General features: G+C 22.2%; 11 protein-coding genes across 11 annotated transcripts; 9 read left to right on the top strand and 2 right to left on the bottom strand. All coding sequences in view use genetic code 6, as the record gives it.

Annotated features, from left to right (window-relative positions):
- Window positions 1-335: 335 nt before the first annotated feature.
- On the bottom strand, window positions 336-1,517 carry TTHERM_000476969 (transmembrane protein, putative; the record flags this gene model as incomplete). The annotated part of the gene is made up of 1 exon (XM_012797936.1): window positions 336-1,517. The coding sequence occupies one exon, from the start codon at window positions 1,515-1,517 to the stop codon at window positions 336-338; it is 1,182 nt and encodes a 393-aa protein (XP_012653390.1).
- Window positions 1,518-2,452: 935 nt separating this feature from the next.
- On the top strand, window positions 2,453-2,827 carry TTHERM_000476968 (hypothetical protein; the record flags this gene model as incomplete). The annotated part of the gene is made up of 1 exon (XM_012797935.1): window positions 2,453-2,827. One exon carries the CDS (start codon window positions 2,453-2,455, stop codon window positions 2,825-2,827), a length of 375 nt encoding a protein of 124 aa, XP_012653389.1.
- Window positions 2,828-5,331: 2,504 nt separating this feature from the next.
- Window positions 5,332-6,036, top strand: TTHERM_00476950 (hypothetical protein; the record flags this gene model as incomplete). The annotated part of the gene is made up of 1 exon (XM_001017402.1): window positions 5,332-6,036. One exon carries the CDS (start codon window positions 5,332-5,334, stop codon window positions 6,034-6,036), a length of 705 nt encoding a protein of 234 aa, XP_001017402.1.
- An 839-nt stretch (window positions 6,037-6,875) lies between these two features.
- Window positions 6,876-7,571, top strand: TTHERM_00476940 (hypothetical protein; the record flags this gene model as incomplete). Its single annotated transcript, XM_001017401.3, has 1 exon — window positions 6,876-7,571. One exon carries the CDS (start codon window positions 6,876-6,878, stop codon window positions 7,569-7,571), a length of 696 nt encoding a protein of 231 aa, XP_001017401.1.
- A 1,375-nt stretch (window positions 7,572-8,946) lies between these two features.
- TTHERM_00476930 (hypothetical protein) lies at window positions 8,947-9,816 on the top strand (the record flags this gene model as incomplete). Its single annotated transcript, XM_001017400.2, has 1 exon — window positions 8,947-9,816. The coding sequence occupies exon 1, from the start codon at window positions 9,103-9,105 to the stop codon at window positions 9,814-9,816; it is 714 nt and encodes a 237-aa protein (XP_001017400.1). The 5' UTR covers window positions 8,947-9,102.
- A 1,671-nt stretch (window positions 9,817-11,487) lies between these two features.
- Window positions 11,488-12,462, top strand: TTHERM_00476920 (hypothetical protein; the record flags this gene model as incomplete). Its single annotated transcript, XM_001017399.3, has 1 exon — window positions 11,488-12,462. Exon 1 carries the CDS (start codon window positions 11,554-11,556, stop codon window positions 12,460-12,462), a length of 909 nt encoding a protein of 302 aa, XP_001017399.2. The 5' UTR covers window positions 11,488-11,553.
- Window positions 12,463-14,371: 1,909 nt separating this feature from the next.
- On the top strand, window positions 14,372-20,249 carry TTHERM_00476910 (ABC transporter family protein; the record flags this gene model as incomplete). Its single annotated transcript, XM_001017398.2, has 3 exons — window positions 14,372-14,572; window positions 14,638-15,109; window positions 15,472-20,249. The coding sequence occupies 3 exons, from the start codon at window positions 14,372-14,374 to the stop codon at window positions 20,247-20,249; spliced, it is 5,451 nt and encodes a 1,816-aa protein (XP_001017398.2).
- A 197-nt stretch (window positions 20,250-20,446) lies between these two features.
- TTHERM_00476900 (transmembrane protein, putative) lies at window positions 20,447-21,743 on the top strand. Its single transcript, XM_001017397.3, has one exon. It carries the CDS (start codon window positions 20,533-20,535, stop codon window positions 21,589-21,591), a length of 1,059 nt encoding a protein of 352 aa, XP_001017397.3. The 5' UTR covers window positions 20,447-20,532; the 3' UTR covers window positions 21,592-21,743.
- A 962-nt stretch (window positions 21,744-22,705) lies between these two features.
- On the top strand, window positions 22,706-23,691 carry TTHERM_00476890 (transmembrane protein, putative; the record flags this gene model as incomplete). Its single annotated transcript, XM_001017396.2, has 2 exons — window positions 22,706-23,626; window positions 23,674-23,691. The coding sequence occupies 2 exons, from the start codon at window positions 22,706-22,708 to the stop codon at window positions 23,689-23,691; spliced, it is 939 nt and encodes a 312-aa protein (XP_001017396.2).
- Window positions 23,692-24,749: 1,058 nt separating this feature from the next.
- On the top strand, window positions 24,750-25,433 carry TTHERM_000476889 (transmembrane protein, putative; the record flags this gene model as incomplete). The annotated part of the gene is made up of 1 exon (XM_012797934.1): window positions 24,750-25,433. The coding sequence occupies one exon, from the start codon at window positions 24,750-24,752 to the stop codon at window positions 25,431-25,433; it is 684 nt and encodes a 227-aa protein (XP_012653388.1).
- Window positions 25,434-26,418: 985 nt separating this feature from the next.
- TTHERM_00476880 (Got1/SFT2 family protein) lies at window positions 26,419-27,028 on the bottom strand (the record flags this gene model as incomplete). The annotated part of the gene is made up of 3 exons (XM_001017395.3): window positions 26,419-26,668; window positions 26,724-26,817; window positions 26,878-27,028. The coding sequence occupies 3 exons, from the start codon at window positions 27,026-27,028 to the stop codon at window positions 26,419-26,421; spliced, it is 495 nt and encodes a 164-aa protein (XP_001017395.1).
- Window positions 27,029-27,909: the final 881 nt, after the last annotated feature.

The raw sequence follows: 27,909 nt of genomic DNA, 5'->3' as shown, positions 1-27,909 counted from the left end.
TTCTAATTTTACAGTATTTTTATTTCAAATATTCTTCTATATTAATTTTGATAAATTCTAAAAAATAGTAATATTAATACTCACTGTATTCTATTATATTAAATAATTTAAGTTTTACATTAAAAAATGTAAAATAAATTAAAATATTTTATATAAAAGAGAGAATTAAAATAATTATTTATGGATAAGTTGAAATTTTTACTAAACATTATTTTAGTACACTTAACGATATTTATTATATTATAATATGAGAAGTTAATTAATTGTCTTAATAATTAATTAAACTCATTTATTTTATAAATAAATTTATTAATTAAATTATTTAAATTTGTTTTTCAATGCTAACATATAACTAATCTCTTGGCTTTCTTTAAGGCCTGATGCTAGATGAGGTATATTGGTAATGTATCCATATCTATATTTAAATAAACTAAAGATTAATGAAATTCTATACCACTTAATAGTTAATTTAAATTAACAAGTTGACCTCTAAAGGCACTTATTCTTAGTATTTTTAAAAATTACATAGAAATAATTGCTTTATTAAAATGTTAACACACCAATTGATTCATAAATGCAGAAGATGAAATATCTATGCTAAATGATTTAAGATTTACACATTTACTTAGCTCATTAAAAAAATTAGTTAGATAATTAACATAATCTGGATAATCGTTAATAGCAATAATTAATGTTTTGTATGATACCTAAATATATATGTCTTAGAGTTTATTTAAGGATCCTAAGTTTTTAATTGAGTTCGCAAGTAAGTCAGATGTAAATATATAATTTTAGTATAGGTTTATCTTCAAAATACTTAATTCTTATAAACTACAAATAGCTGATGAAAAGTGATTCCCAGATTTTTCTCCTAATCTGTTTTGTTAAATATTTAAATCTAAATGTTTTAGCTTTTTAAATTAGACTAAGCAGTCAGCTAATGTTTCCATACCTTAATCTTAGATAGAACATCCAGTCAAATTGAGTTTGAATTTTTAAAGGTTATAGTAATTTATAATTCCTTTACATATAAAATCAATTTAACCATTAAACATATTAACAGCACCAAAATTTAAACTCAAATTAACTAATTGATTTTAGGATTATAATATTTCTGATATAAAATAGTACGACTCAAATATGCAACTTACTAAATTCAATTACAAATTTTCTTAAATTTTAGCTTTTAATAGAATTTCTGATAAATTTTTCATTGTTTTATCATTTAAGTGACTCTCATTCAAATTAATAATCAATTATTTCACAAGATATTATCTTTTCAACAAATCTTAGTCAAATAATTCTAATTTATTGCTCGAGCACTTATTACAAGACCAATTTAAATTTACAGATCCACCTTTTTATTATTTTTAAACATTTTCTTTTTTCTAGTTATTTATTTTCATTTTTTGTTTCAAGATAATATTAATTATATACAAATTAAAAAGATAATGAAATAAGCAGATAAATTTGATTTAATAATATTGCTAATCCAGGTATTGAAATTCCGCTGACATTATGTATCCAGTCAGCCGAATTTCAATCAGTTTTTATTTAAAAATAAAATGCTAAGTAGCCTTCTTGCTTTTTTTATTTTTGTTTATCAGAATTTATCAGATATACCTGTGATTTTATTAAAAAGAAAGGCCGTTTAATTTTTTATGAAAACTAATTTTTTTGCTTTAAATGAAGTAAAAAATTTTAAATACTTAAAAATATTTCATAGAATTAAAATAAAAGAATAAATTACAAAATATCTAAAAATCATTTTTTCATAAATAAATGATTTCATAATAATTAGTAATAAAATTATTGAATTAAAAAAAATAATCAAGATTAGATGATAGACAATAAGAATTACTTATAATATATTTATAATCAGAAATAAAGTATGAAATTCTATTTGAGTATTTATTAAAATAAAATTGAAAAATAAATTGATTAAATAATTAACTGTCTATTTTTATTAAATTAAAAAAAAGAAAAGAAAGATTCTATAAAAATGTATTATATTCTAGATTCTTTCTTATTCCTAAAAATTTTAATAATTTTTATTAAGTAAGAAACTTACTATTTTCTGAATTATGATATTAAAAGCTAATTCGATCAAATCAAATTTAATTATAATCAATTAAATAACAATAAAATAAATCAATCAATCAATCAACAAACAATAAAAACAATAAGTAGCTGTAAAATAATATACTCAATAAAATGTTCCTTTCTCACAGATTCAGCCCTTTTGATCAATTCGACAGAACTTTCAACTCTTTTTGGGATGATGATTTCTCTGATTTCTTCTCTACCATTAGAGTTCCTCAAACAAGAAGAATCTCAAAAGAAGAGTAATTGAAAAGAAAACTTAATTAACTTCATGAACAAGAAAGTGAAATCAATCACTATATTAAACAATATGAATCTTAGATTGAATAATTGAAGAAAAATAAAGAGCATGTTGAAAAATAAAAAAATGATATCACTGATCAAATTGCTAAGATTGTTGAGGAAAAGAAAAAATAAATAGAAAGCAATCAAAATTAATAATCTAATAACACTACTAATACTGAAAATTAAAAATCAGAAAGTCGTGTATTTAAGAAAGTTCACTATATTTCTGATGGAATGGAAATTGAAGAATAATATGATAGCACAAATCCTAAGAATTGCTATAAGATAATTAGAAAATAAGGTGAAGCTCCTCAAATAATAAGCGGTGAATAATAAAAAGCTTAAATCGAATAAAATAAAACTGAAGAATCCTAATAAGTATTAAAGTAGAAGCTAGGAAATGGACTTGATGAAAAATTAGAATAGCTTTGTAGAATGAGTGGAAAAACATCTTCAGAACTTGAAAACTTCGTTGTTGAAAATAAAGATTTAACTATTGGATAACTTTATGATAAAGCATCTGAATAAAAATTAATTTTGAATAAATATATTTTTTATTGTAATATTTATATTATATGTATTTAGTATAAACATTTATTAGCTTTTTTTGTAATATGCAAATTTTGATTTTTATAATTTTCTTATTTTTATCAAAAATACTTTGATTAACAATATCCATTCTAGATTGAATAAGCTCTTTGCATAATTCATTTTTTCTTAATATAAGTTAATATTTTATTTTAAAAATAGTTAAAATTTATCAAAAATTTTTTTATTTTGTTTATATAAAAACAATCTATCTGTAATATGTTAGTGAAAATAATTTATTTAAATTATAAAATATTTTCCTAAAATTTATATTTACTCTTTTTTTAATGGTTGAGCTGATTTTTTAAACTTTTTTGAAAAATTATATGCAAAAACAAACTAAAGTCTAGTAGGCTGACTACATTTAAAGACTTGGTATGCTTGCGCAGGTCGACCTTATCGAAGTCCAGCCAGATTTTAGTAAAAAAAAAATAATATTTTTATATCATTAAATAAATAAAATAGATCTTTTTTATAAAAGTAAACCTTTTTGGTAATAAAAAATCTTAATTATTCATTAGAATAGATTCAAAAGCCAATCTATTATTTATTTATTTAATAATAAAGAAAAAAGAAAATTTCTATTAAAATTAATTATATTCTAGATTCTTTCTATTTAATTCATTATAATAAATAAATATTAAGTAAGGAACTTACTATTTTTCTTTTTTAATCTTTAAATTCATCAAAAATAAAATAAAGTTTTCAATATATTAAATTAATTAATAAATAAATTAAATAATAACTCTACAATAAAAAAGCCTATTTCCAAATGTTCCTTTCTACAAGATATAATCCTTTCGACGAATTAGACAGAACTTTCAACTCATTTTGGGATGATGATTTCTCTGATTTCTTCTCTACCATTAGAGCTCCTTAAACTAGAAGAATCTCAAAAGAAGAACAATTAAAAAAATAACTTAATTTACTCCATGAATAAGAAAATGAAATTAATTACTATATTAAACAATATGAATCTTAAATTGAATAATTGAAGAAGAATAAATAGTAAGTTGAAATTTAAGTAAATAATATCACTAATAAAATATCTAAGATTGCTGAGGAAAAGAAAAAACTATTAGAAGCAGATAAAAACTAAAAACTTAACAATGACTAAAACTAAAAATCTGAAAGCCGTGTATTTAAGAAAGTTCATTACATATCTGATGGTATGGAAATAGAAGAGTAATATGATAGCACAAATCCTAAGAACTGCTATAAAATTATTAGAAAATAAGGGGAAGCTCCACAAATAATTAGTGGTGAGTAATAAAATGCTTAAATTGAATAAAATAAAATAGATGAAGAACAACAAGTATAAAAATAAAAGCTAGGTAACGGGCTTGATGAAAAATTAGAATAGCTATGCAGGATGAGTGGAAAATCAGCTTTAGAACTTGAAAACTTTGTTGTTGAAAATAAAGATTTAACTATTGGATAACTTTATGATAAAGCAAATGAATTAAAATTGTTTTGAATATTATATTTTAAATGTATGAAATAATAATTTTTTATTTACATATTTGCATTTTTTTATAATTTTTATGCTTATTGAAATTTATAAAAATAAACCCATCAAAATTAAATTCATTTGTTGATATTAATAAATCGAAATTTAAATAGCATTAAATATATCTATATATATTTTATATTTTTGTTAATAAAATATATTTTACTAATTTATTCTCAAATATAAAACAAATTAAAAGATATTTTTAATAAATGAAATATCCAAAAATATTTTTAACTAGATTAAATCACTTAGCAAAGCAATATTTATTATTTTAAGGCTTTTTAAAAAATAAATTAACATAAAATATTATTAAGTGTAGCTTTAGTGCACTTTTATAAAATAATTTATTTATTTTCATATGAGAAAAATATTTATCTTTTCAGATATTTAAAAAAAATGTTTACTTTTATTATTTGAATTAAATTTAAAAAGAACAAACAAAAATATTCTTAAATAAAAAATATTTATTTTCAATTAATTGTAAAAATTGAGTAAAATAAATTATATTACAATTTATAATTTTTTTTACTTCAATCATGTTTGTTTAATTGCATTCAATTTCGAAATTTAAAATATTCTTGATTGAAATTGATTGCAGTCCATTCTATTTTTTATTTATAAAATAAGAAAAAAGAAAATTTCCATAAATTTTAATTATATTCTAGATTCTTTCTATTTAATTTATTTTTATAAATTATTATTAAGTAAGGAACTTACTATTTTTCTTTTTTAATCTTTAAATTCATCAAGAATAAAACAAAGTTTTCAATATACTAAATTAATTCATAAAATAAATAAAAAATAACTCTACAATAAAAGTAAATAAAAAAAGTTTAAGCAAAATGTTCCTCTCTACAAGATATAATCCTTTTCATGAATTAGACAGAACCTTCAATTATTTTTGGGATGACGATTTTACTGATTTCTTCTCTACCATTAGAGTTCCTCAAACGAGAAGAATTTCAAAAGAAGAGCAATTGAAAAGAAAACTTAATCAGCTACACTAAGAAGAAAACGAAATCAATCACTATATTAAGCAATATGAATCTTAAATCGAATAATTGAAGTAAAATAAAGAACATGTTGAGAAATAAAAAAATTTCATCACTGAATAAATAGCTAAAATTGCTGAAATTAATAAAAAAGAACTAGAAAACAATTAAAACTAACAACCTAATAACAGTGAAAATTAAAAATCTGAAAGCCATGTATTTAAGAAAGTTCACTACATTTCTGATGGAATGGAAATAGAAGAGCAATATGATAGCACTAATCCTAAGAACTGCTATAAGATAATTAGAAAATAAGGAGAAGCTCCATAAATAATTAGTGGAGAACAGAAACATGCTTAAATTGAATAAAACAATAAAGAAGAGTAGTAAAAAGAATAAAGATAGAAACTAGGTAACGGGATTGATGAAAAATTAGAATAACTCAGTAAAATGAGTGGAAAAACTCTTTCAGAACTTGAAAATTTTGTTATTGAAAATAAAGATTTAACTATTGGATAACTTTATGATAAAGCAAATGAACTAAAATTAATTTGAATAAAATTATTTTATCGTAAATATATCGTTATTTATTTATTATATGTTTGTATTCTATTTTAAATTGATTACTAAAAATAATTAAATGAAATACTTATAAATTAAAGTTAAAATATACATTAATTTAAAATTTTAGACCCACTTACAGAAAAAAAATAAATTTTAAGAATTAAATTTAAAAAATAATTAATGGTAAGCTAAATTTGTTTTCAAGCTTTAAATAAAAAGATAAAAATAGTTTTATTTAGAAATTAAATTAATTTCATAAAGTTTTTTTTTATTTATAACAAGTTAAAATATTAAAATATATGAAAAAAGTGTTTTAATACTCTATCAAAAAAATTAAAAATTAAATTAGTAAAAATTTAATAAAAATAAAGTTCAAAATATAATTTTATTTGTTTCTTTATCCGCGAAAAAAATATTTAACTTTTCGCTAATAGGAAATATTATTTAAATGAAAGAAAAACTTATTTAAAAAAAATCATAAAGAGAAATATATTTTAAATACAAATATTTAATACTATTTAATGTCTATATCAAAAAAAGATTTCATTTTGTAATTTATTTTTGATAATTATTAGGTTTAATTAAAATAGATTGCAAGACAGTCTATTTTTTATTTAGTAATAAAGAAAAAAGAAAATTTCTATTTAAATTAATTATATTCTAGATTCTTTCTATTTAATTCATTATAATAAATAAATATTCTGTAAGGAACTTACTATTTTTCTTTTTTAATCTTTAAATTCATCAAAAATAAATTAGTCTTATCAGTATATTCAATTAATTAATAAAATAATAAAAAAATAACTCAACAATAAAAAAACCAAAATCAAATGTTCCTCTCTACTAGATATAATCCTTTTGACTAATTCGACAGAACTTTCAACTCATTTTGGGATGATGATTTCTCTGATTTCTTCTCTACCATTAGAGTTCCACAAACTAGAAGAATCTCAAAAGAAGAGCAGTTGAAAAGAAAACTTAATCAGCTTCATGAAGAAGAAAATGAAATCAATCACTATATTAAACAATATGAATCTTAAATTGAATAATTGAAGAAGAATAAAGAGCATGTTGAAAAATAAAAAAATGTTATTACTGAATAAATAACTAAGATAGTAGAAGAAAAGAAAAAACAATTAGAAACTAACCAAAATGAAAATAATTAAAATTAAAAATCTGAAAGCCATGTATTTAAGAAGGTACACTATATTTCTGATGGCATGGAAATAGAAGAGTAATACGATAGCACTAATCCTAAAAACTGTTATAAGATTATTAGAAAATAAGGAGAAGCTCCACAAATAATTAGTGGTGAATAATAACATAATTAAATTGAATAAAACAATACTGAAGAGCAATAATAAGTTTAAAGATAGAAATTAGGAAATGGACTTGATGAAAAATTAGAATAACTATGCAAAATGACTGGAAAAACATTTTCAGAACTTGAAAATTTTGTTGTTGAAAATAAAGACCTTACAATTGGTTAATTATTTGATAAAGCATCTGAATAAAAATTAATTTGAATAATTATATTTTATCTGTATGTATATATGTCCATACTGCCAATAATTTTATGAATATCAATTATTAGGAATATTTATTTTAGTAAAAAAATCAATTTTTTTCTTTAAAAATATATTTTTATAATTTAATTTAATTTTTTAACATTTTTTTTTAAGTTTTAAATAATTTTGTACTAATAAAAATTGTAATAAATAATATTAATTAATTAGTTTTGAAAATATTCATATAATAAAGTTTTATAAATAAAAAAGATTAGATTATTAATGAAATGGATGTGATAGCACTTATCATAAAAGTTGCTTTATGATCATTAGAAAGCAAGGGAAACCTCCACAGAAATAAATGGTGAATAACAGAATGCTTAAATTGATAAAATAAAACTAAAAAATAACAAATAGTAAAAATATAAAATCTAGGAAAAGGGATTAATAATGAAACAGAATAAATTTTCTGGATGAGTGCAAAAACTGAATCTGATTTTGAAAGATTTATTTTTTAAAACAATGATTTAAGTATCAGATAATTATATGATAAAGCATCTGAATAAAAAACAATTTGAAAACTGTGTTTTAAACATTTTTTAATGCATTTTTATATTAAATTTCATAAAAGTTATTTATTTTTTTTAAATCTATTAACTGGTATAAAAATGGATACTAATTTTTATATTTATAACATAGATATAAAGTAAAATCAATAAGATTAGGTTATTCAGCTATACAAATTTATCTATTAAATTAGTTAATATTAGTAAAAATGTGGTGAATATAAAAATAAACTTTATTTAATTAACCTAATTTTTAATTATAAATATTAAAAAATTAAATGGTTTATATATTGTTGATTATTCAAAAATGGTCTTTCATATATTTATGTATGTTTAAACTTTAAATTTATACTAAATATTCCATTTTTTTGAAAAAAATAATTTTGTTTAATAAATAAATTAACAAAATAAAAATTTTTTTTGATTTTAAGTGTAATAAGTATTTGTAATTTTGTTTCTTTTTTGAAACCTTTTAATAACCAATTAATTTTCTATAGTAGGATAAATAAATTTATTTATATAAATATTATTATATTTAGTATTTTAATAGATGTGATTTATGTGAAATATAAAATATTATTTATTTATTTTTCCTACAAATATATTTAACTTCTTTAAAAGATTTTAACACTTTCAAAAACAATAAATACTTAGATTTTATATTTTAGAAAATGGCTGAAGTCTTTTCTTTTAAAGATTAATTTTATTTGCTCATTTATTATTAAATTTAAAATGAAATAGATTATGGATGATTCAGTCTATCACAATTTAATAATGAAGAAAAAAGAAAATTTCTATCAAAATTAATTATATTCTAGATTCTTTCTGCTTAATTAATTATAATAAAGTAAGGAACTTACTATTTTTCTTTTTTATACTTTAAATTACAGAAAAATAAACTCTAATTAGGATATAATTAATTAATTCATAAAAAAATAAAAAATAACTCTACAACAAAAAATCTAACAAAAACCTTAAATAAAATGTTCCTTTCTCATAGATATAATCCTTTCGAAGAATTAGACAGAACTTTCAATTCATTTTGGGATGATGATAGTGATGAATACACTGACTTCTTTTCAACAATTAGAGTACCACGCACAAAAAGAATCTCAAAAGAAGAAAAGCTGAAAAAAAAACTTAATAAGCTTCATAATCAAGAAAATGAAATTAATCATTACATTAAGTAATATGAATCACAAATTGAATAACTGAAAAAAAATAAATAACAAGTTGAGAAAAAAAGAAGCGACATTTCTAATAAAATTACCTAAATTGCTGAAGAAAAGAAAAAATAACTAGAAACAAATCAAAATCAAAAATCTGGTAATAATGATAATTAAAAATCAGAAAATCGCATATTTAAGAAAGTTCACTATATTTCTGATGGTATGGAAATAGAAGAGTAATATGATAGTACAAATCCTAAGAACTGCTATAAGATAATTAGAAAATAAGGCGAAACTCCATAAATAATAAGTGGTGAATAATAGCAAGCTTAAATTTAATAAAATAAAACTGAAGAGCAACAATAACAAAAAAGATAAAAGCTGGGAAATGGTTTAGACGAAAAACTAGACTAATTATGCAAAATGAGTGGAAAACCAGCTTCTGAACTAGAAAATTTTGTTATTGAAAATAAAGATTTAACAATAGGATAACTTTATGATAAAGCAAATGAGCTAAAATTAATATGATTTAATATGTTTTAAATGCATTTACGTATTATATGTTGTTAACAAGTATATATTTTAAATTATCTTAGCAATTCTATTGTTTTAGATTTTTAATTTTCGAAAATATTTAAAAATGTTTGAAGATATTTGAATCATATTAATAATTTTAATTTTATTTTTAACGTATAATATCTAGATTTACTTATTAAAATTCTAATTTAGAAATATCAAACTTAAAAAAATAAATTTATATTTAAATTAAAATATATTAACTTCTTATTTTTAAAATATATTTGAGATGAAATTTGATATCTTTTTCATTTTGATAAAAATTGCATTTAACAAAAGATATTAGTTAAATTAAGCAGTACTTTTTACCTACAATTTTGAAAATAATTTTTATTAAATATCCCACTTTTTTATCATAATAACAAAAGTTTTTCCAAAACAAATATAGAATAATATACTTAATTTTTATTTTTATAGTTTAAGTTCTGTTAAAAATATAAATTAATACAAGCAAATCCATATATTTTTTTAATTAAAAATCCTAAAGCTATTAGACTATTTATTTTTTTGTTCATTAATTTTAAACTACAAACGATTTTAAATGTTAAATTAAGTTTAGAATCTATTGCTTCTAATTAAAATAAAATGAAGAACCTTAAAAATATATGACAAACCAAAATAGAAAAAAATCTTCATGACACAGTCAAAGTAATTATCAATTACCACTTCTGTAAATTTAAAGGAGGATGAAATTTATTTTGTAAATGAAGGTGTTTTAAATATATTTTTCATTTTAATATATCATAATTAAAAATAAATATTTAGATTTATTTATGCTTTATTTCCATAATTAAAAATTCTTAATTATTTTCTAAAATAAGAAAATTTACAAAATAAAATGAAATCATTATTTTTTTATTCACTATTAATTAAAGTAAAAATCCTTCTATTTTTAAGAGGAAGGAAGAATCTAAAAGTAATTTAAAATTAAAAAAAATAAGATACACTTTTTATAAATTAAAATAGCAGTGATTAGGAGCTTATTTTATTCTTTGTCAATTTACCTCTAAGAACGTTTAAATAATTTAGAAATTAAAATTATATTAGTTTTGTATAGCAATATACTAATAAAAATAAAGATATTTAAATATACTATAATTATTCTCAATTAATTATTTTGTGAGAAGAAAATTTCTTTTTAATAAAATAATTAGTATCTTTTATTAAAATATAGTAAATTAAAAAAAAAAAATATTTAAAACCTTATAGAAGAAAAAAATAATAAATGTATTATTAAAAATTTAACTTTTAATTAAGAGATCTAAATTGTTTTATCTACGCTAGAAATATCAATAATGCAATTAATATTACTAAGTAATGTAGAAAATATTATTTTTATATTTTTGTTTTGTTGCTATATTTTATATTTAGAATTTCTTAGAAATTTTTAAAATTATAAATACTTAGAAATAAAAAGAATTTCTTTTTTTTAAATTAGAGTAACTTATTCTTTAATTTTATTTTTTAAAATGATTATTTTTTTATATTCATTACAAAAATTAAAGTAAAAATAAAAAAAATAAAATGATTTTATTAATGTATGATTTATGCTTTAAATTTATATGTATTGATAAAAAATATTATTATTGTATTATTGTAGATAAATTCATAGATTATCAAAATATAATTTTCATTTATTAAGAATCATTCTAAACTTCTATTATATTTTTTCTAGATGATTATTTTATTATGTTTAATTATTTCTATTGTCATTTAATCATTATAAAAAAAAGGTTTAAAAATGAGCTCTCTCTTATGAAAAACAAAATAAAAAATAAATTAAAAAATATATAAAAAGAGCTAATCAAAATTACAAAATACTTAAATAAATAATTAATGTTCCTTTCTCATACTTCTAGATACAATCCTTTTGAGGAGTTTAACAGAGCATTTAATTCTTTCTGGGATGAAGATTTCTCTGATTATTTTTCAACAATGAGAACTCCTTTTAATATTTTTGATAGAAAAATTTCTAAAGAAGAATAACTTAGAAGAAGACTTAACAGTCTTCATAACTAAGAGAATGAAATTAATCATTATATTAAATAATATGAGTCTTAAATTGAATAATTAAAGAAAAACAGAGATCAAGTTGAGAAAAAAAGAAACGAAATTACAGATTAAATTGCAAGAATTGCTGAAGAAAATAAAAAGATATAAGAAAATAAGCAAAATATTGCTGCTTAGAATAGCGAGAAATTTGATAGCTCTGACCAGCTTAAATCAGAAAATCGTGTATTTAAGAGAGTCCATTATATTTCAGATGGAATGGAGATTGAAGAATAGTATGACAGTACTAATCCTAAAAACTGCTACAAAATAATAAGAAAATAAGGTGAAATACCTTAAGTCATCAGTAATCAATCTAATCCTTAAATAGAGTAAAATAAAGCTGAATAAAAGGTATAATCTTAATAAACTTAATCATAAGAAGAAATTCCTACTGAAAAACTTGGAGACGGTCTTGACGAAAAGCTTGAATAGCTATCTAAAATAACAGGAAAATCTTAAAAGGATCTTAGAAATTTTATGCTTGAAAACAAAGAGCTTACTCTAGGATAGCTTTATGACAAACTTAATGAATAAAAATAATCTTGATAATTATTTTATTTTAAAATTTTATGAATAAATAATATTTTTGTATTTGAATTTTTTAAAGTTTGTGTTTGTTTTAATTAAACTTAATTACTTTTTTAAATTTTATTTAATTAAAATAAATAGAATAATAATACCCTAAAATTTGTCATAATTTGCCTTAACAGAAAAAATAAGAAGAAAATGATAAATATATTTAACAAAATGATACAGTAAGATTTAATCAAAATTATCATTTAAATTAAAATAGATATTTTTTAATTTATTAATTTTTTTATCATATTCAAATAAATTTTGTTTATAATCATATGATCCAGCTATCAATTAATTTTTTTATCTCTAAAAAAGTTAAAATATTCTCATTAATTAAGATCAACTCAAAAAAAATTTTGGCTCATAATTGAAAATTTGGTTTCTAATATTTTTTTGGATTTTAATATGAGCGGATTGAGAATATTGTATAACAATTTATCAAAAATAAAGATAATTAATTTAGATGAGAATTAATGAGGATTTAGTTTATATATATTATTTATTTCATTCATGGATCTAAATAATTTGTTTCTATCAAAAAATTTTAAATAAAAAAAATCTTTGATTTACTTTTGTTGAATATAAATTATCTATTTATTTGTTATAAACTCAAATTAAAATCTTTAAAAAAATAATTAGTGGTAAAAATAGTTATTTTTTTAATCTTATCTTCCTAATTATTGTAGTATTTTTATCAATAATGAAAGTTTTTACCATAAATAAAATATTTAAAATATTGCTGATTTCCTAAAAATTAAATAGTACGTATTATCACAAAAATGTAAATTAAGCATGAATGAAAAATAATTTAAATTTTCGAAAAGTTATAGAACACTTTCTTCTATTCTTTATTTAATTAATATATTTGAACCCACTAATTTAAATTGATGAATTCTTAATTTATTCAAATTTTTAACAAAATTGAGTTTGAATAAATTTGCATCATTTTAAATATAATAATTTAAATTTTATCACATCTTTACAATCAAGGTTATTGATTTATTCTTTTCAATTAATAAGTTTATATTAATTACATTTCACTTATTTTTATTAATTATATCTCTCTTTATAAGTAAATTTTATTTTATAAAATATTTATTTATTTTTTATAAATTCTATTTTTATCAAATATGAAATATGAGCAGATGATTAGATGCTACTGAAATTAATTTTGAATTAATGAAAAACATTTTATTGTTACTTTGTTTACTTTAATTAGACATCATCATTTTTTAATATAGTTTTTTATAAATATCATGTAGGGTTTTTGTAAAAATATCATTTAATAAATTATCAATCTTTTTAATATGGTTGAAAATGAAAACTAGATGTAAATAAAAACTTTAAATTAAATTTATACTTATCAATATTTTCATAGTGAAAATGGTTTTTAAGCCTTAATTATATTTTTAAGTTTCGGAGATTTTGGGAATTTTGAATTTTCAGGTTATAAATTGATGTTGTTATATTAATGGCTTATCTGGTGAAATAAGAAGACTTTTCAAAAATAGAAGAATAAATTTTGAAAGATTGTATTTTTCACTTGAATTTGGACAATATATCAAAAATTAAAAAATAAGAAATTAAAATAGAAGAGAATGTATTTGTATTAAAATGAAAGGGATGTGAGAAACGAGTAATCACTCAAAGTAAAAAGTAATTTCAATTAAAATCATGTAAATTTAAATTAATTAAGAAAAACAGGAAAATCAAATTAATAAATAATAAAATTCATGCTAAAGTGAATAATCCTAAATAGATCTCTAAAAAGTAGATTAAAAGTAAAAATAATTACCTCTTTACATTTTTATAATTATTAAAACTTAGAAAAAAAATTAAATAAAATAAATTTACCAGTCCTTACAAAAAATTGAAAACTATGAAATCTAAATTCTCTATACATTTGAAAGCCCTTATGCGCAAGAACTATATCTTGTGGAAAAGAAATTGGTGCTGCTCTATATTCGAAGTCTTTCTTCCTGTATTGCTTGTCGCTTTCTTTTATTTGATAAGAGCTAAAATTTAAATTTAAGATATTCCTTAATACAGTTATATGACATATGATCCTGGATAAACATCAGTAAAAATTATTTCTAAATTAAAATAATTATATTAAATTTAATATAATTTTATATTATTTTTAAGGAAAATGTTTACACTGAATTGGTACCAGACTATCAATAACTTACTAATCCCCTCACTGGTTAGACATTTAAGCCATACATAAAAGATTGTCTTACTGGATCTAATAGCGACTTTCCATCTTTTAGAAATGGCCATGTTGCTATGATAGATAGCAGCGGATTTCTGACAGATGTAGCAAACATTTTGTAAAATGATTATGGTTACCAAATAAAGTAATACCCTGATATAGATACCCTAAATGATTATATAACTAGCCAAGGATATTAAAATGATGTTTGTATGGGTATTTATATGGAATAATATACCAATAACTAATATAAATATAGATTAATGTTTAATTCCTCTGATTATGATTATATTGAAATCCCAATTTCTTCTCTTCCCTCTATATTGGATTACTATACCGAATAACTTACATAATAATTTTTGCCATGGAGAGATTCAGGTTTCCTCCAATTGCAGACTTGGATAGGTAATTAATTATATTGAGCTTTTTGAATAATTTAGATTTTTATCTCCTCTTATACGTATTATTATTAATAAAATAAAAATCACTTTTAAAAAGTCTTCAATCTAAATAATTAAAACATAAGAATAAAATTTTACAAATAGACAAACAATTAATTCATCAATTTTTAATCATATTTGAAGATTACTTTCATTATATTTAAATAAATCAAAAAAATATAAATTTCTCAAATAAATTTCTTATCAAAAATAATAAGTGATTTAATCAAAAATTTCTGCATACATTATTAGCTTACATTTTTAAATGAATACGTATTTTGAAAGTTAAAATCTTACATTTACAAATTTTATCTTCTTATAAAAAAGATAATATCATATTAAGAACTGCAAGTGGTGATCCAACTTAAAAAATAAATCCTATTATTACTTCTATGACTGTTGAATAGCATAGAAAGGATGATTTAGCAGACACTTTAAAAGGTAATTTCTCAGTTTTTGTTGTTCTCCCTATGATATTAGGCTATTTAAGAATGACATATGGGCTTCTCATAGAAAAAGAAAAGAAAATAAGAGAAGGAATGAAAATTATGGGTATGAGTACAGCAAGTTTTTACATTTCTTGGGTGCTTTATTATCTTATTATATTTGTTTTGACAAGTATCCTTGTCGCAACTATATTAAAAACGGCTATATTCAAGCATAGTGACTGGAGTGTTCTTTTTGTATGGCACTTCCTCTTTGGTATTTCCCTTCTTTTCTAGAGTTTGTTTATAACAACTTTTTTCACTAAAGCTAGAATTGGTAATATAGCTGCTATGCTCTTTTTCTTGTTTCAATATATGATTTAGTTCGTTTTGGATAGTAGCTCAGTTCCTAGTGAAAGTACTAGACTAAGTACATCTATCTTTTCTCATACAGGCACTACATATTCTTGTGATGTATTTCTTTTAGTTGAAGGATAAGAGAAAGGTATTTCTTGGGATAACCTAACATTACTAGTGAATAATTATAGAATCAGCACTAATTTATGGATGGATGCTATCAATATACTCATATTCTTTGTCCTATCTGTATATTTTGATTTAGTCTTCCCTAATGACTTTGGAAAAAAATTGCATCCACTATTTTTTATCTAGTGGATTTGGAAGAAAAAATAAACAAAAGAATAATAAAAGAAGATTCTACTTGATAAAATGAATGACGAAGAAGAATACATCAATTTTGATAATAACATTGAAGATGTAGCCAAAAACTTAAAGGACTAAGAAGAGTTAAATCAAGTTGTCTCCCTTAAAAATATAAGGAAGGTTTATCCCTCAGGAAAGAAGGCTGTTAACGGGTTAAGCTTTACTATGTACAATGGATAGATTTTTGCACTTTTGGGTCATAACGGTGCTGGTAAGACATCTACTATTTCAATGTTAACAGGAATGTATGAAATGACAGATGGTGAAGCAGTGGCTTTAGGAAAAGATGTTGAAAGTTAAATGGAAGAAATTAGAACCTTCATGGGTGTTTGTCCTCAATATGATATTTTATTTGATGATTTAACTGTAAAAGAGCACCTTGAGCTTTTTGCTGTTTTCAAAGGAATGTCTGATAGTAAAAAAATAGAAGAAGAAGTTAAAAAGCATATTGAAGATGTAGATTTGCAAGAAAAAACAAACGAATTATCCAAAAATCTTTCTGGAGGATAAAGAAGAAGATTAAGTGTTGCAATAGCTTTTATTGGAGGCAGTAAATTGATTTATTTAGATGAACCAACAAGCGGTATGGATACTTCAGCAAGAAGACACATTTGGGATATGCTAAAACGTTACAAAAGTGATAAAGTTATTTGCTTAACAACTCACTTCATGGATGAAGCTGATTATTTAGGTGATAGAATTGGTATAATGGCTGATGGATAAATTGTTTGTCTTGGTCGTCCTCTTTTCTTAAAAAATAAATTTGGTACAGGTTATAACTTAACATTAGTTAAAAAGAATCCTACTGACAGCTCATAGCCTATCAAAGAATTTGTGAAATAGTATATCTAGGATGTCAAAATTCTGTCTGATGTCTCAGCAGAAGTGTGTTTCCAATTGCAAAATGAATAAATCAGCAGTTTCCCAGAGTTATTTAAGAACTTAGATTCTTAGTTGGATGCCTTGAACATCTAGTCTTATGGTATTTCTATTACAACACTTGAAGAAGTATTCTTAAGAGTTGCCCATCTTAAAGAAGAGAAAAAATTACTTGAAAAAAAGAAAAAAGAAGAAGAAGAAAGGATAAAAAATGGGAATGATAAAAACAAATCTGATTTAGGCTCTTAGAGTTAGATTGCTGAATTAGAAGATAGTTTTGACTTAAACAAAGTTAGAGTTACAAAAAAATTTGAGCTTTTTAAAATACATATGTGGGCTATGTTTGTAAAAAGAGCTATTTACTTCAAGAGGGATATCAGATCTCTTCTTTGTGAAGTTATTCTTCCATGTTTGGTCATAGTATTTGGTTTGAGTTTAACTCTAATTAAATTCATTGACGAATCTCCTGCTGTTAGCTTTTCTCCATCAGACTTTCCTAATCCTTTAAACGAAGTAGTTTCCAAATCTCCTTCTGTACCAGACAATATTGCAGACTCAATCTACAGCTCATTTGCAAGCTATTAGTCATATAATTTTGAAAAAGACTACGCATCTATCACTACACCTGATGCTTGGGACTAATAAGTATTTTCTGAAAAAACTACTACTTCTGTTGGGGCATATTTCATAACTTAAGTTTCTAGCAATTAAGTATCATATGTTTCTTAGGTAAATAGCATATATAGAGACGGAGCCCCATTTGTTATAAACTAAATGAATGTTGCAGCAATAAATTACTAGCTTAAATAATTAAATAAACCTACCATTTCAATTCAAGTTATTTCTGACCCATTCTTAAATACTTATGAAATAAACAACTTCGAAGGTTCTGCTAGTGGATTAGTGGCAAGCTTTATATATTCAATTGGTTTAGCGTTTATTCCTGCTTCTATTATAACATTCACTGTTAAAGAGCGTACAGATAAAATAAAACATCAATAACTTGTTAGTGGTGTTAGTATTTTTAGTTACTGGCTTAGCAACTACTTGATTGATTTTGTAAAGCACATTGTTCCAGCAATCTTTTCTTATCTTATGATATATGCATACAATATCAAAGGTTTTAATGACAGCGATAGTATAGGAGTTCTTGTTATGCTATTGTTTTTATATGGATGGAGTGTTATTCCATTTACTTATGTCTCTGGATTCCTTTTTGCAGATTATGGTAATGCACAAGTTGCTGCCTTCTTTATTAATTTCTTCTGCGGAGGTATAATCCCATTAATTATCGCTATTTTAAGAATAATTGACTCAACTAGAAACGCAGGTATATATGTTGGCTGGATTTTAAGAATTATTCCATCTTTTAGTTTTGGATATGGCGTTTTGAATATCGGTAATAGGAGTTTATATGCCTTCTCTGATAGCGGATCTAAAACTGTTTAATCTGCCTACGCCTGGAATATTGCTGGTGGAGATTTGCTTATGATGTTCTTAGAAGGTTTCTTGTATTTCATATTAGTATTCATAATTGAATATGCTTCTCATATTAGTAGCTTTACTTAGTTAATGAGCCATGAAAATTCTGTTCCCTACGTTCCAAAATAATATGATGACGACGTTTAAAAAGAAATCGATGAAGTTGAGAAATCTACACCATCTGACTATGTTGTCAGGGTAAATAAACTTAGAAAAGTTTTTGTACCTTCAAAAGATCGTATAAAGGTAGCAGTTGATTAAGTTTCATTTGGAATTTCTAATGGTGAGTGCTTCACATTATTAGGAGTAAATGGAGCTGGTAAAACTACAACTTTTAAAATTCTTTCAGGTGAAATTAATTAAACTTCTGGAGACTGTCATATTAACGGATTTGATGTTAAGACTTAACTAGCTTAAGCTCGTAACTATATTGGCTATTGTCCTCAATTCGATGCTCTTATTGAAAATCTAACAGCAAGAGAACATCTAGAGCTTTACGCTGCGATTAAAGGTATCCCTAAAGATCTTAGAGATCGTTTAATCACATAAAAAATTAAGGAATTGGATTTAACTGAATTCGAACACAAATTGGCTGGTACTTACAGTGGAGGAAATAAGCGTAAATTATCTGTGGCAATAGCTATGCTTGGTAATCCCCCTACTGTTTTCTTAGATGAGCCCTCTACTGGTATGGATCCAGCTGCTAGACGTTTTATGTGGAGTGTTATATCCAGAATATCAACAAAACGTAAAACCTCAAGTGTCATTCTTACTACTCACTCTATGGAAGAAGCTGAAGCTTTATCGACTCGTATTGCTATTTAAGTAGAAGGTATTCTTAAATGCATAGGTACAGTTTAGTAGATTAAAGATAAATTTGGTGAAGGTTACGAAGTTGAAATCAAGCTGAATGTACCTTCAGATGAATAAACGATTGAATATATCTAATCATTTGGTGTTGAAAAGGAGCATATTTCATCAAATATTCACATGAAAGACCTTGGCTTTTTCCTTGAAAAGATGAAAGCAACTCATTTAAAGGCTTAAATCTAACCTGATAAGGAAGGTTCATAACTTTATTCAAGACTTAACTCAACATTTGGAGTTAGTTTAGTATCACTAGCACAATATATTATTCTTGAAAATCTTGGTGAGTAAATCAAAAAATACATTAAAGAACAATTAGGTGATTTTAGTGTTATTGAACATTTCGATGATTTCTATCGTTTTAGAATCGAGGCATCTATCTCTATTGGTAAGATGTTTGAAGCATTCGAACAAAATAAATCAAGACTTTCTATTTAAAACTACTCAGTTAAGTAAGCAACCATAGAATAAATTTTCAATTTATTTGCTACTAACTAGATTCCTCTAAATTACCAAAAGAAGTAAAAAAATCCTAAGCAAGAATAGTTGGAATAACAACATAAACCAAAACAAGAAATTCAAATGATCAATATTCCTGATTTAAATGAATAAACTCCGATTAAGTATTTAGTGAATGATGAGTCTATTCCTTAATCTTAAGGAAGTGATAAATCAAAGATCATTTAAATCAGAAATATAGAGCATAAGAATTAAAACAGATAATGGTGAAAAAAAATATATGAATTTCAAAATTACCATTTTATTATATTGTAATCCATAAATATATTTTTTGTTTAATGGTAAAACTGGAAATTAACTTTTTATTTGATTTAAATATTTTTAAATGATTCATTTTGTTTATCTTGTGGTAGTGTAAATGAAGAAATATTAAAAAACAGCAATATCTTGTATTATATTGATAATTTAAAATATACAAAAAAATTATTAAGATTTTAAATATTCATATAAATTTAAAAATTTAAATATAGGAAGAGAAGAAAATTAGATTCTTATGTGCTGTCCATCAGGCTTTTTGAGTTTTATAGCTAAAACGTGTACCATATATCTACTGGGTTTTAGTTTGTATTGTCTTTACAAATCTGTTGAGAGCGGATTCATAACATCTTTACCCATACTAATTATACTAATTATCTTTTTATTCACAAGTACTTGTTCTTGTATTGGATTAAATAAGAAGAATTATATTTCAGGGTTTTGCACAGTTATGTTTGGAATGGTAACATTTGTCATAGTGTTTATGATAAATGGATTGCTAGCTGATTATTTTGATTTAAGTAAAGGATGCGATGATTTAATTAAAATAAATCCACTTTATTAAGTTTTCATAGATAGAGAATTAGATAATTACTTTGACTAAACTACTTAGCTTCTTTGCTCTCAGTAGTGTCCTTGTAAATGGCAAAATACAACAGAAATATATAGAAAGAATCCTTAAAATTATGTTTTAAATAAGTATGAAGGTGCTAAATCAGCAGCCCAATGCCCAGGTTTTTTAGATGATATACAATTACAACCAGAAAAAAAACATTATTTATAAACTATGATTTAGCTTGAAGTATTTGGATGTTCAGGATATTGTTAGAAAAAAGATATTTTTTCAATGTCTGACATTAACATAGGAATCCCTCAATATAATTGCTTCTATGTTTCAAGACATTTACAGAGAATGCACTTTAATAGCGTGATTATTGGACTTTATTTACTTTGCTTAGTTTTACTGATTTTGATACCTTCTACTTGCTGCTTATTCTTTAATTTTAGCAGAGAAAAAGAAGAAAGAGAGTAGATGTATGAGAGAGTTAAATAATTGAAAAAAGAATTAGGTCCAAATGGTAAAAAATTGACAAAAGGGAAAGGAGAAGAAGATTAGGAAGGTGAAGAAGAAGATGGAGAAGAAGGCTAAGAAGAGAATGAAGAAGAAAATAAAAAAGAAAAAAATTAGGATTCTAATACAGATTTAAAGAATGATAGCAAAGATACTTAATAAATCGAGGAAAATGAATCTGAATAAACAAAAGAAAAATCTGAAAAAGAAAAGAAAGATGATTGAGCAATTTCAAATCTAAATGATGAGGTTTGAAAAGTAATTTAAATAAATAAATTAAGTAAATTTTGAATAATTTTATAAAATAAATTGTGGATTTAATTATATTTTTTTGAGTGAGTAAGTAATATATTTTCTTTTAGTTTAGAAAATTATTTCAATGTTTTAATTTTGATTTTCTTATATAAATTACTTCTATTATTACACATCTATCAATGAAGATTATTCATATTTAATTATAAAATCTAAATTTTTTTATTAATTTAAATTTTTTAATGACATCAAAAATGAATTTTGAGAAAAATATTTTTTTTTAAATAACTTTGAAAAGTGAAAAATATTCACAAATTATACTAAAAAAATAATGTTATTTAATTATAAAAAAATAAATGAATTTAATTATATTAACTAATATTTATAAATAAATTTTTACTAGGAAAAAACAAAGAATATTTCATTAATTTTATTTTTAAAAATAATTTACTTAATTTTAAGCGTTAATGCTAATTTTAAGATAAAATCAAATTAAATTAATTTTATATTTAAATGCAATGATAATTAAATATGAAGTTTGTATTTAATTTTAAAAATTGTAACCAACAAATGCTATATCAATAATACTTGCAGTATTCTATTTTTTGGAAATGTAATTAAAACTTTGGTTTGTGATTATGAATTAGTAGTTAAATATTTAATTAATAATATCCATATAATATTTCTTAAATTCTGTAGGATTTATTTTGGATATTTCAAATTATTGATTGATTACTAAAATTTAATATAATTTGAGTATTCATTAAAGATAATAAAATAACATTATTCAAAATAATGGTTTTGGGTGAAAAAATTTATTAAAAAGAAATGATTTGAATAAAAAATACATTCACATTAAATACTTTAGAATCTATTTATATCAAAAGCAAATAAAAAATATGAATAAATTATAAAATTAGATTTTAGTTTGATTAATAAATTTGAGCCTGTATCCCTTTAAAACTTACTTCCAAATATGAACGAAGAGTAAAACATACACAAAAAAAATAATTCAATATAATTAACAAACTATTACTAAACTTGTTACAAAATTTACATAGTATTTTTTAATGATGAAAAGAAATAAATGTTTGATGTAATTTTAATAAAATCGATTAATATTTACCAAGAGAAAAACTATAGTAAGAAAGTAATAAAAACAAATAATAAGTTAAAAAAAATATACTTATTTTTTAATTATTTATTCTTTCTTGAAAAGTAGATTTTTTGTAAATAATAATCAATATAAATTAGCATGATTTAGCTGTTAGTCCTTTTAGAAGTTTTGAGAGACTTTACATAAGTACTTAGAATTATTACATTAGCATTAGGTAATTGTTCAGGGCCAGTGTTAAGTTATACTTTTGTTATAATTTCAGACATATTATCACTTGATTTTACATCACATTTTTAAGTACCTTTTATGACTATGATGACTGTGCATTTTATTATAATGATACTATGCGAAATCTATGTCATATTGGCCTCAATATTTGATAAAAAAAGAATGGCTGAGGTTAGAGGAGTTGGGACTACATAAGAAATTTTAAATAGGAAGTAAAGAAAAATTTATGATACTACTATAGTTTTTATTTTAACAAGTATTTTTATGCCTTTAATGGATGAGAGTTTGAAAGTATTCTTAAATCCAAATGATGTTTTAGATAATGAATAAGTTCTGTTAGCATAAATATTTAGCGGAATATCACTTTTTTTTATGCTTTTATTAAACCCATATTTATTTATTAGGGGAATTAGAATGAATAAATAACTCCAAACATTATATAATCATAATGGAGAGATAGTAGATTACGATGTAGAATTCATCCCTTAATCAATAAAATTATAATATGTAGATTATAAGAATTTTGCAGCTTTAAGCAATCTATACAACTATAATGGAAGCTATCATAAGTTACTAGTTATGGTATATAAGTTTATGCTTATCCTTACATTCTAGTTCCTAACTAATCCTTCTTCTAATTTAGTAGGATTTATTTGCTAGTACGTCTTTACTTTTGTTTAAATTTGCATATTCATCCATTATGTCATAAGAACTTAGCCATACCATGATTATAGGGAAAATAGATTGCTGCTAATCTCTTAGGTGGATGTGCTAATTTGCTCTCTATTCAATTTTGGATTATTATGGATAGAAGATGGAAATAATAAAACAATACAAATTATTTTTTCTGTAATTCAATTTTTAATTTGTCTTTTATCTTTTGGGTTCTACTTTTTGAAAATGATGATCGTTAAGTTTTCTTTTCTTTAGAGTATAATGAAGAGTGTCCTTGAAGAATTTGAATTTACTTCAATTAATGAAAGAGGAATATTTAATTATGCTGGATTAAGCAATAGATATTCAAATTATCTTTATTTTAATGAAAATTATTATGAGAAAGACAGAGAAGTTCTACTTAATATATGGCAGCCTTTCTGGTTGAAGCTCATGCAGTAAGATAAAGACTTCAGGATTAAAAATAATCATATCATGAAATTTGTTAATGTTGGTCCACAATCACCTCCATTTTTATGTAATTTTAATGGTACTGTATAAGAAAGATTTGAGGAAAACATAAGAATTATGCAAAAAATTGGTAAAGAAGAGTATATAAAAGAATTAGAAGCATTAAGACTCAAAGATAACACCTACAAATTTACTATTCTAAATTGCTTGAATTGCTTACCTGGAGTTGATATCTACTATAATTATAGTAAGAAATTTAAGAATCTTCCTCCTAGAAAAAGCTACTTTTGTCGTGTAACAGCTATTTTTTTCCCTCTTACATTAGTTCTTTAGTATGATGACGAAGACCTTCTTAAATAATCATCTATTTCCAATCCACCTTTGGAATTAAAGGGAGAAGATCTCTTGAAAGATATTTGGGAATAAAACTAAAATGAAGAAATTATAAAATAGAGAAGAATTAGAAGAATTCTTAGGGCATTATCTGGTAAAACTGTTAATTTTGAGTATAATGTGAATGTTAAGCATATGAAATTCAGAGAGACGAACGGATTTAAAGAAGATTATTATAGTGATGCTGTAGTAACTTATTCTTAAGGAGTATTTAAGTACTAAGCTCTGTCTTCAGCTAATGTCAAGCTTTCAACTGGAGAAGTGATAGATGTTGGAACAGGCTTTAATTGTAGTATAGAATTTTTAGAAGGAGTGGGAATAGACAATGAAGGATAAAAATTTAATTATAGCAGAAAGTTAATTTTAGATAACTCATTTTTTGGGATCATTAGTGATTAAGGTGAGATCTCAAAAGTCTTAGCGGATATAATAGAGAAAAACAGACCTATTTGGAAGGATGAAGTAATTAAAATTGAAATGCTTTACAAGTAGTACAGGGATGATGTAGTTAGAGAGTGTGAAAGAAGAACAGAAACTTTATCCTATGATTTTAATATATCTATATTTGCAGTTCCATTTAGGTTCTTTAAAGATAAATAATATCTCAAAAATTAGCTCTTGGCTGAAAAAAATAAACTTTTTCATACACTAATGGAGGACTACCCTGAAGAATTTGAAAAATTATATCAAAAAATAGAATTTCATAGGAAAAATACATTCCTTTCTTATTTATATTTCTTTTTTTATGATATTTGGAGGAAAAATAAAGATTTATTAATAGTATAAAAAAATGAAGAGCTTCTAAATCCTGATAAAAAAGAATGTATCATCTATGACCACACTAAGTCTATTTATGACTGGAAAGATATTTTTACAAAAAAAGGTCTTAGGACAAGAAGAGGTAAAGGATATTTTAATGACAAACTTCTAAAAAATTTCTGCTATATTGTGAGTAAATGCCCAGATAAGCCAGCTTTATTCTTTGAGAAATCGAATACAATAATTGATTGCTCTATTTTAAACAACTCTACTATCAAAGCAGAAGAATCGAAATTTATAAATACAAAAGAAAACTTTTAACCCAAGGACCAAGACTAAGATATTGAAAACTAGTAAAAGATAATTAAAGATAATGAAATAAATAGATAAAATTAATCTAGTGTAGGATTTTAGCTTCATAACACTGTTGAAAGATCAATAAAACAAGATGAAGAAAAATAAAAATTTAGATAAGTACTAAATCAAAACTAGTCAACAATAAGTATTTAGCAATTAAATTCAGTAGAAAAATCTATCAGATAAGAAGATGTCTAAAGTCTTTAAATGTACAACTCTTAGCAAATTAATAACATGTTTAAGAGATCTGGAATGCTTTAATTTAAGAGATATATTTCTCATCCTGAGTTGTTAAATTAAACAATTGATGTTTCCAAAAGTTTATCAAATTTTAATGATACTATTAATTACTATTGAAATACTTTATAAAATGATAAATATTCTAATTAAATATTATATCATTAATTTTAATAAATACAATCATACAAATTTTATATATTTTAATTAAAAGTAAAATGAGTTTTTATTATTATTATCTGTAAAATTATTCAAAAAAATTTATTAAATTAATTAGATTAGAAAATTTTAATTAAATATCTTTTATTAATTATTAAATTATATTTAAAAAAATATTTCTATATTCAAAAATCTAATTTACATTATCTAAATAAAACTTTTAATACAAATTTTTTTATTTATTATAATTATAATAATATTATAAAATTAATTTGAATAACTATACAATAAATTGTTTTAGAAAATGTATTTATTCTGTCAATACATATAAAATTAAACTTCTTATATAGTATTATTTAAAAGAATATTTATTTAATTTATATTTTATTAGCAATAACATTTTTATTGAATTCTAATTTATTTTTTCATGATTTAATGCAAGACTCAAAACATTTAGTTAAGATTGTACGTCCATAAGGAATATAGCTTAAAGTGTACCAAAAATATGAAAGGAATTATATGACTACGAAAATGAGTACCAAAATTTTCATTTTGAAAACAAAAACGCTAACAAAAGTCATTATAAGAGAAGACAAAAATACAAGAGTGGTTAATAATCTTGTTTTATCTTTCATGTTTTTGAATTGTTTCTAAAATCCAACCAAGAATGCAGTTCTAATTTTATGATATTAGTATTTAAATACTTTTTTAATTGATAAATTTTAATTACCCTGTAATACTTATGACATTTCCAATACTATAAAGAGTAGCTGTTGCATAAATTGATTTCCCTGGTAAAAAGGAAAGGAAAGAAATCATAGTGCCTATATTATTCATAATTTTAGATCATTATTAATTTTATAAATATTGAAAAAAATTATTACCCAAAATAAAGCACATTCCAAAACCTAACAATCTTTCTTTCAAACTCAATTATGGAAAGCAAGAATCATTTTAGCTAATTGAAGTGCTAGAAGGCTTTTAACTTTCAACGTCAGCTGATTTCTCAGAACTAAATTTAAAAAATGATGCCATCTAATAATAACTAGTGGTTTAAAGAGATATTATTTATATATATATTTGTTTAGATTTTTAATTATATATTCATCTAATTTATTTTAACAAATATTGCAGGGATTGAATAAATTATTCAATTGATTGCTAATTATTAAATTCATTGATCAATATTTCTAGTTGAAATAGTCAAAAATTTTTTCGCATAGAAATTGATATTTAAAACAATCAAAATAGCTTTAATCAGTTTGAAATTTAATCTATATCAACATTAAATTGAATAAACTCTGTATTGCTACAATAATAAAAAATAGTTTATTCAAAATACTAAAATATAAATATTAGAATTTAGATTAATATTTTATTCCTCACATATTGTAATTATTATGAATTCTTTGAAGCTTTACTATTAAAAACAGTCAGCAACTATCTAATTAGAGCGTTTTCTATTTAGGTTGACTTTGCTCTGATTTAAATAGTGATAATGCATTAAAATAATTTGATTTATATAAATTAAAATTTAAATATATCATATTTTTGATAAATGTATTTAGTATATTAGTTTTTATATTAAATTTTTTTACTAAAATTTTATGTTGAAAAGCAAAAAATATTGCAATTTATTTTATTGATAACAATTATTTATAATTTTTTTTCAAAATGAATAAATTAGAAAAAAATTAGCATTTTTAATTAAAATAGTATTAAATATTCATAAATTATAATTTTATTTTTAGATAAGACAAAAATAATGATAATTATTTTAAATTGAATTAATATAATTTATTTTATAGCTAATTATTAAATCAAAAAACTATATTTAATCATTATTTTCTTTCTTTAATTTTACTAAATAAATAATAACTTTTTATAAGACTTTTAAATATTTGTATTTATTAAAA

This window comes from Tetrahymena thermophila, assembly GCF_000189635.1.
Source record: "Tetrahymena thermophila SB210 genomic scaffold scf_8254611, whole genome shotgun sequence".
In the NCBI taxonomy this organism is placed as follows: domain Eukaryota; phylum Ciliophora; class Oligohymenophorea; order Hymenostomatida; family Tetrahymenidae; genus Tetrahymena; species Tetrahymena thermophila.
Note: the sequence above shows the minus strand (reverse complement) of the source record. Positions and strands in the feature narration are given on the sequence as shown.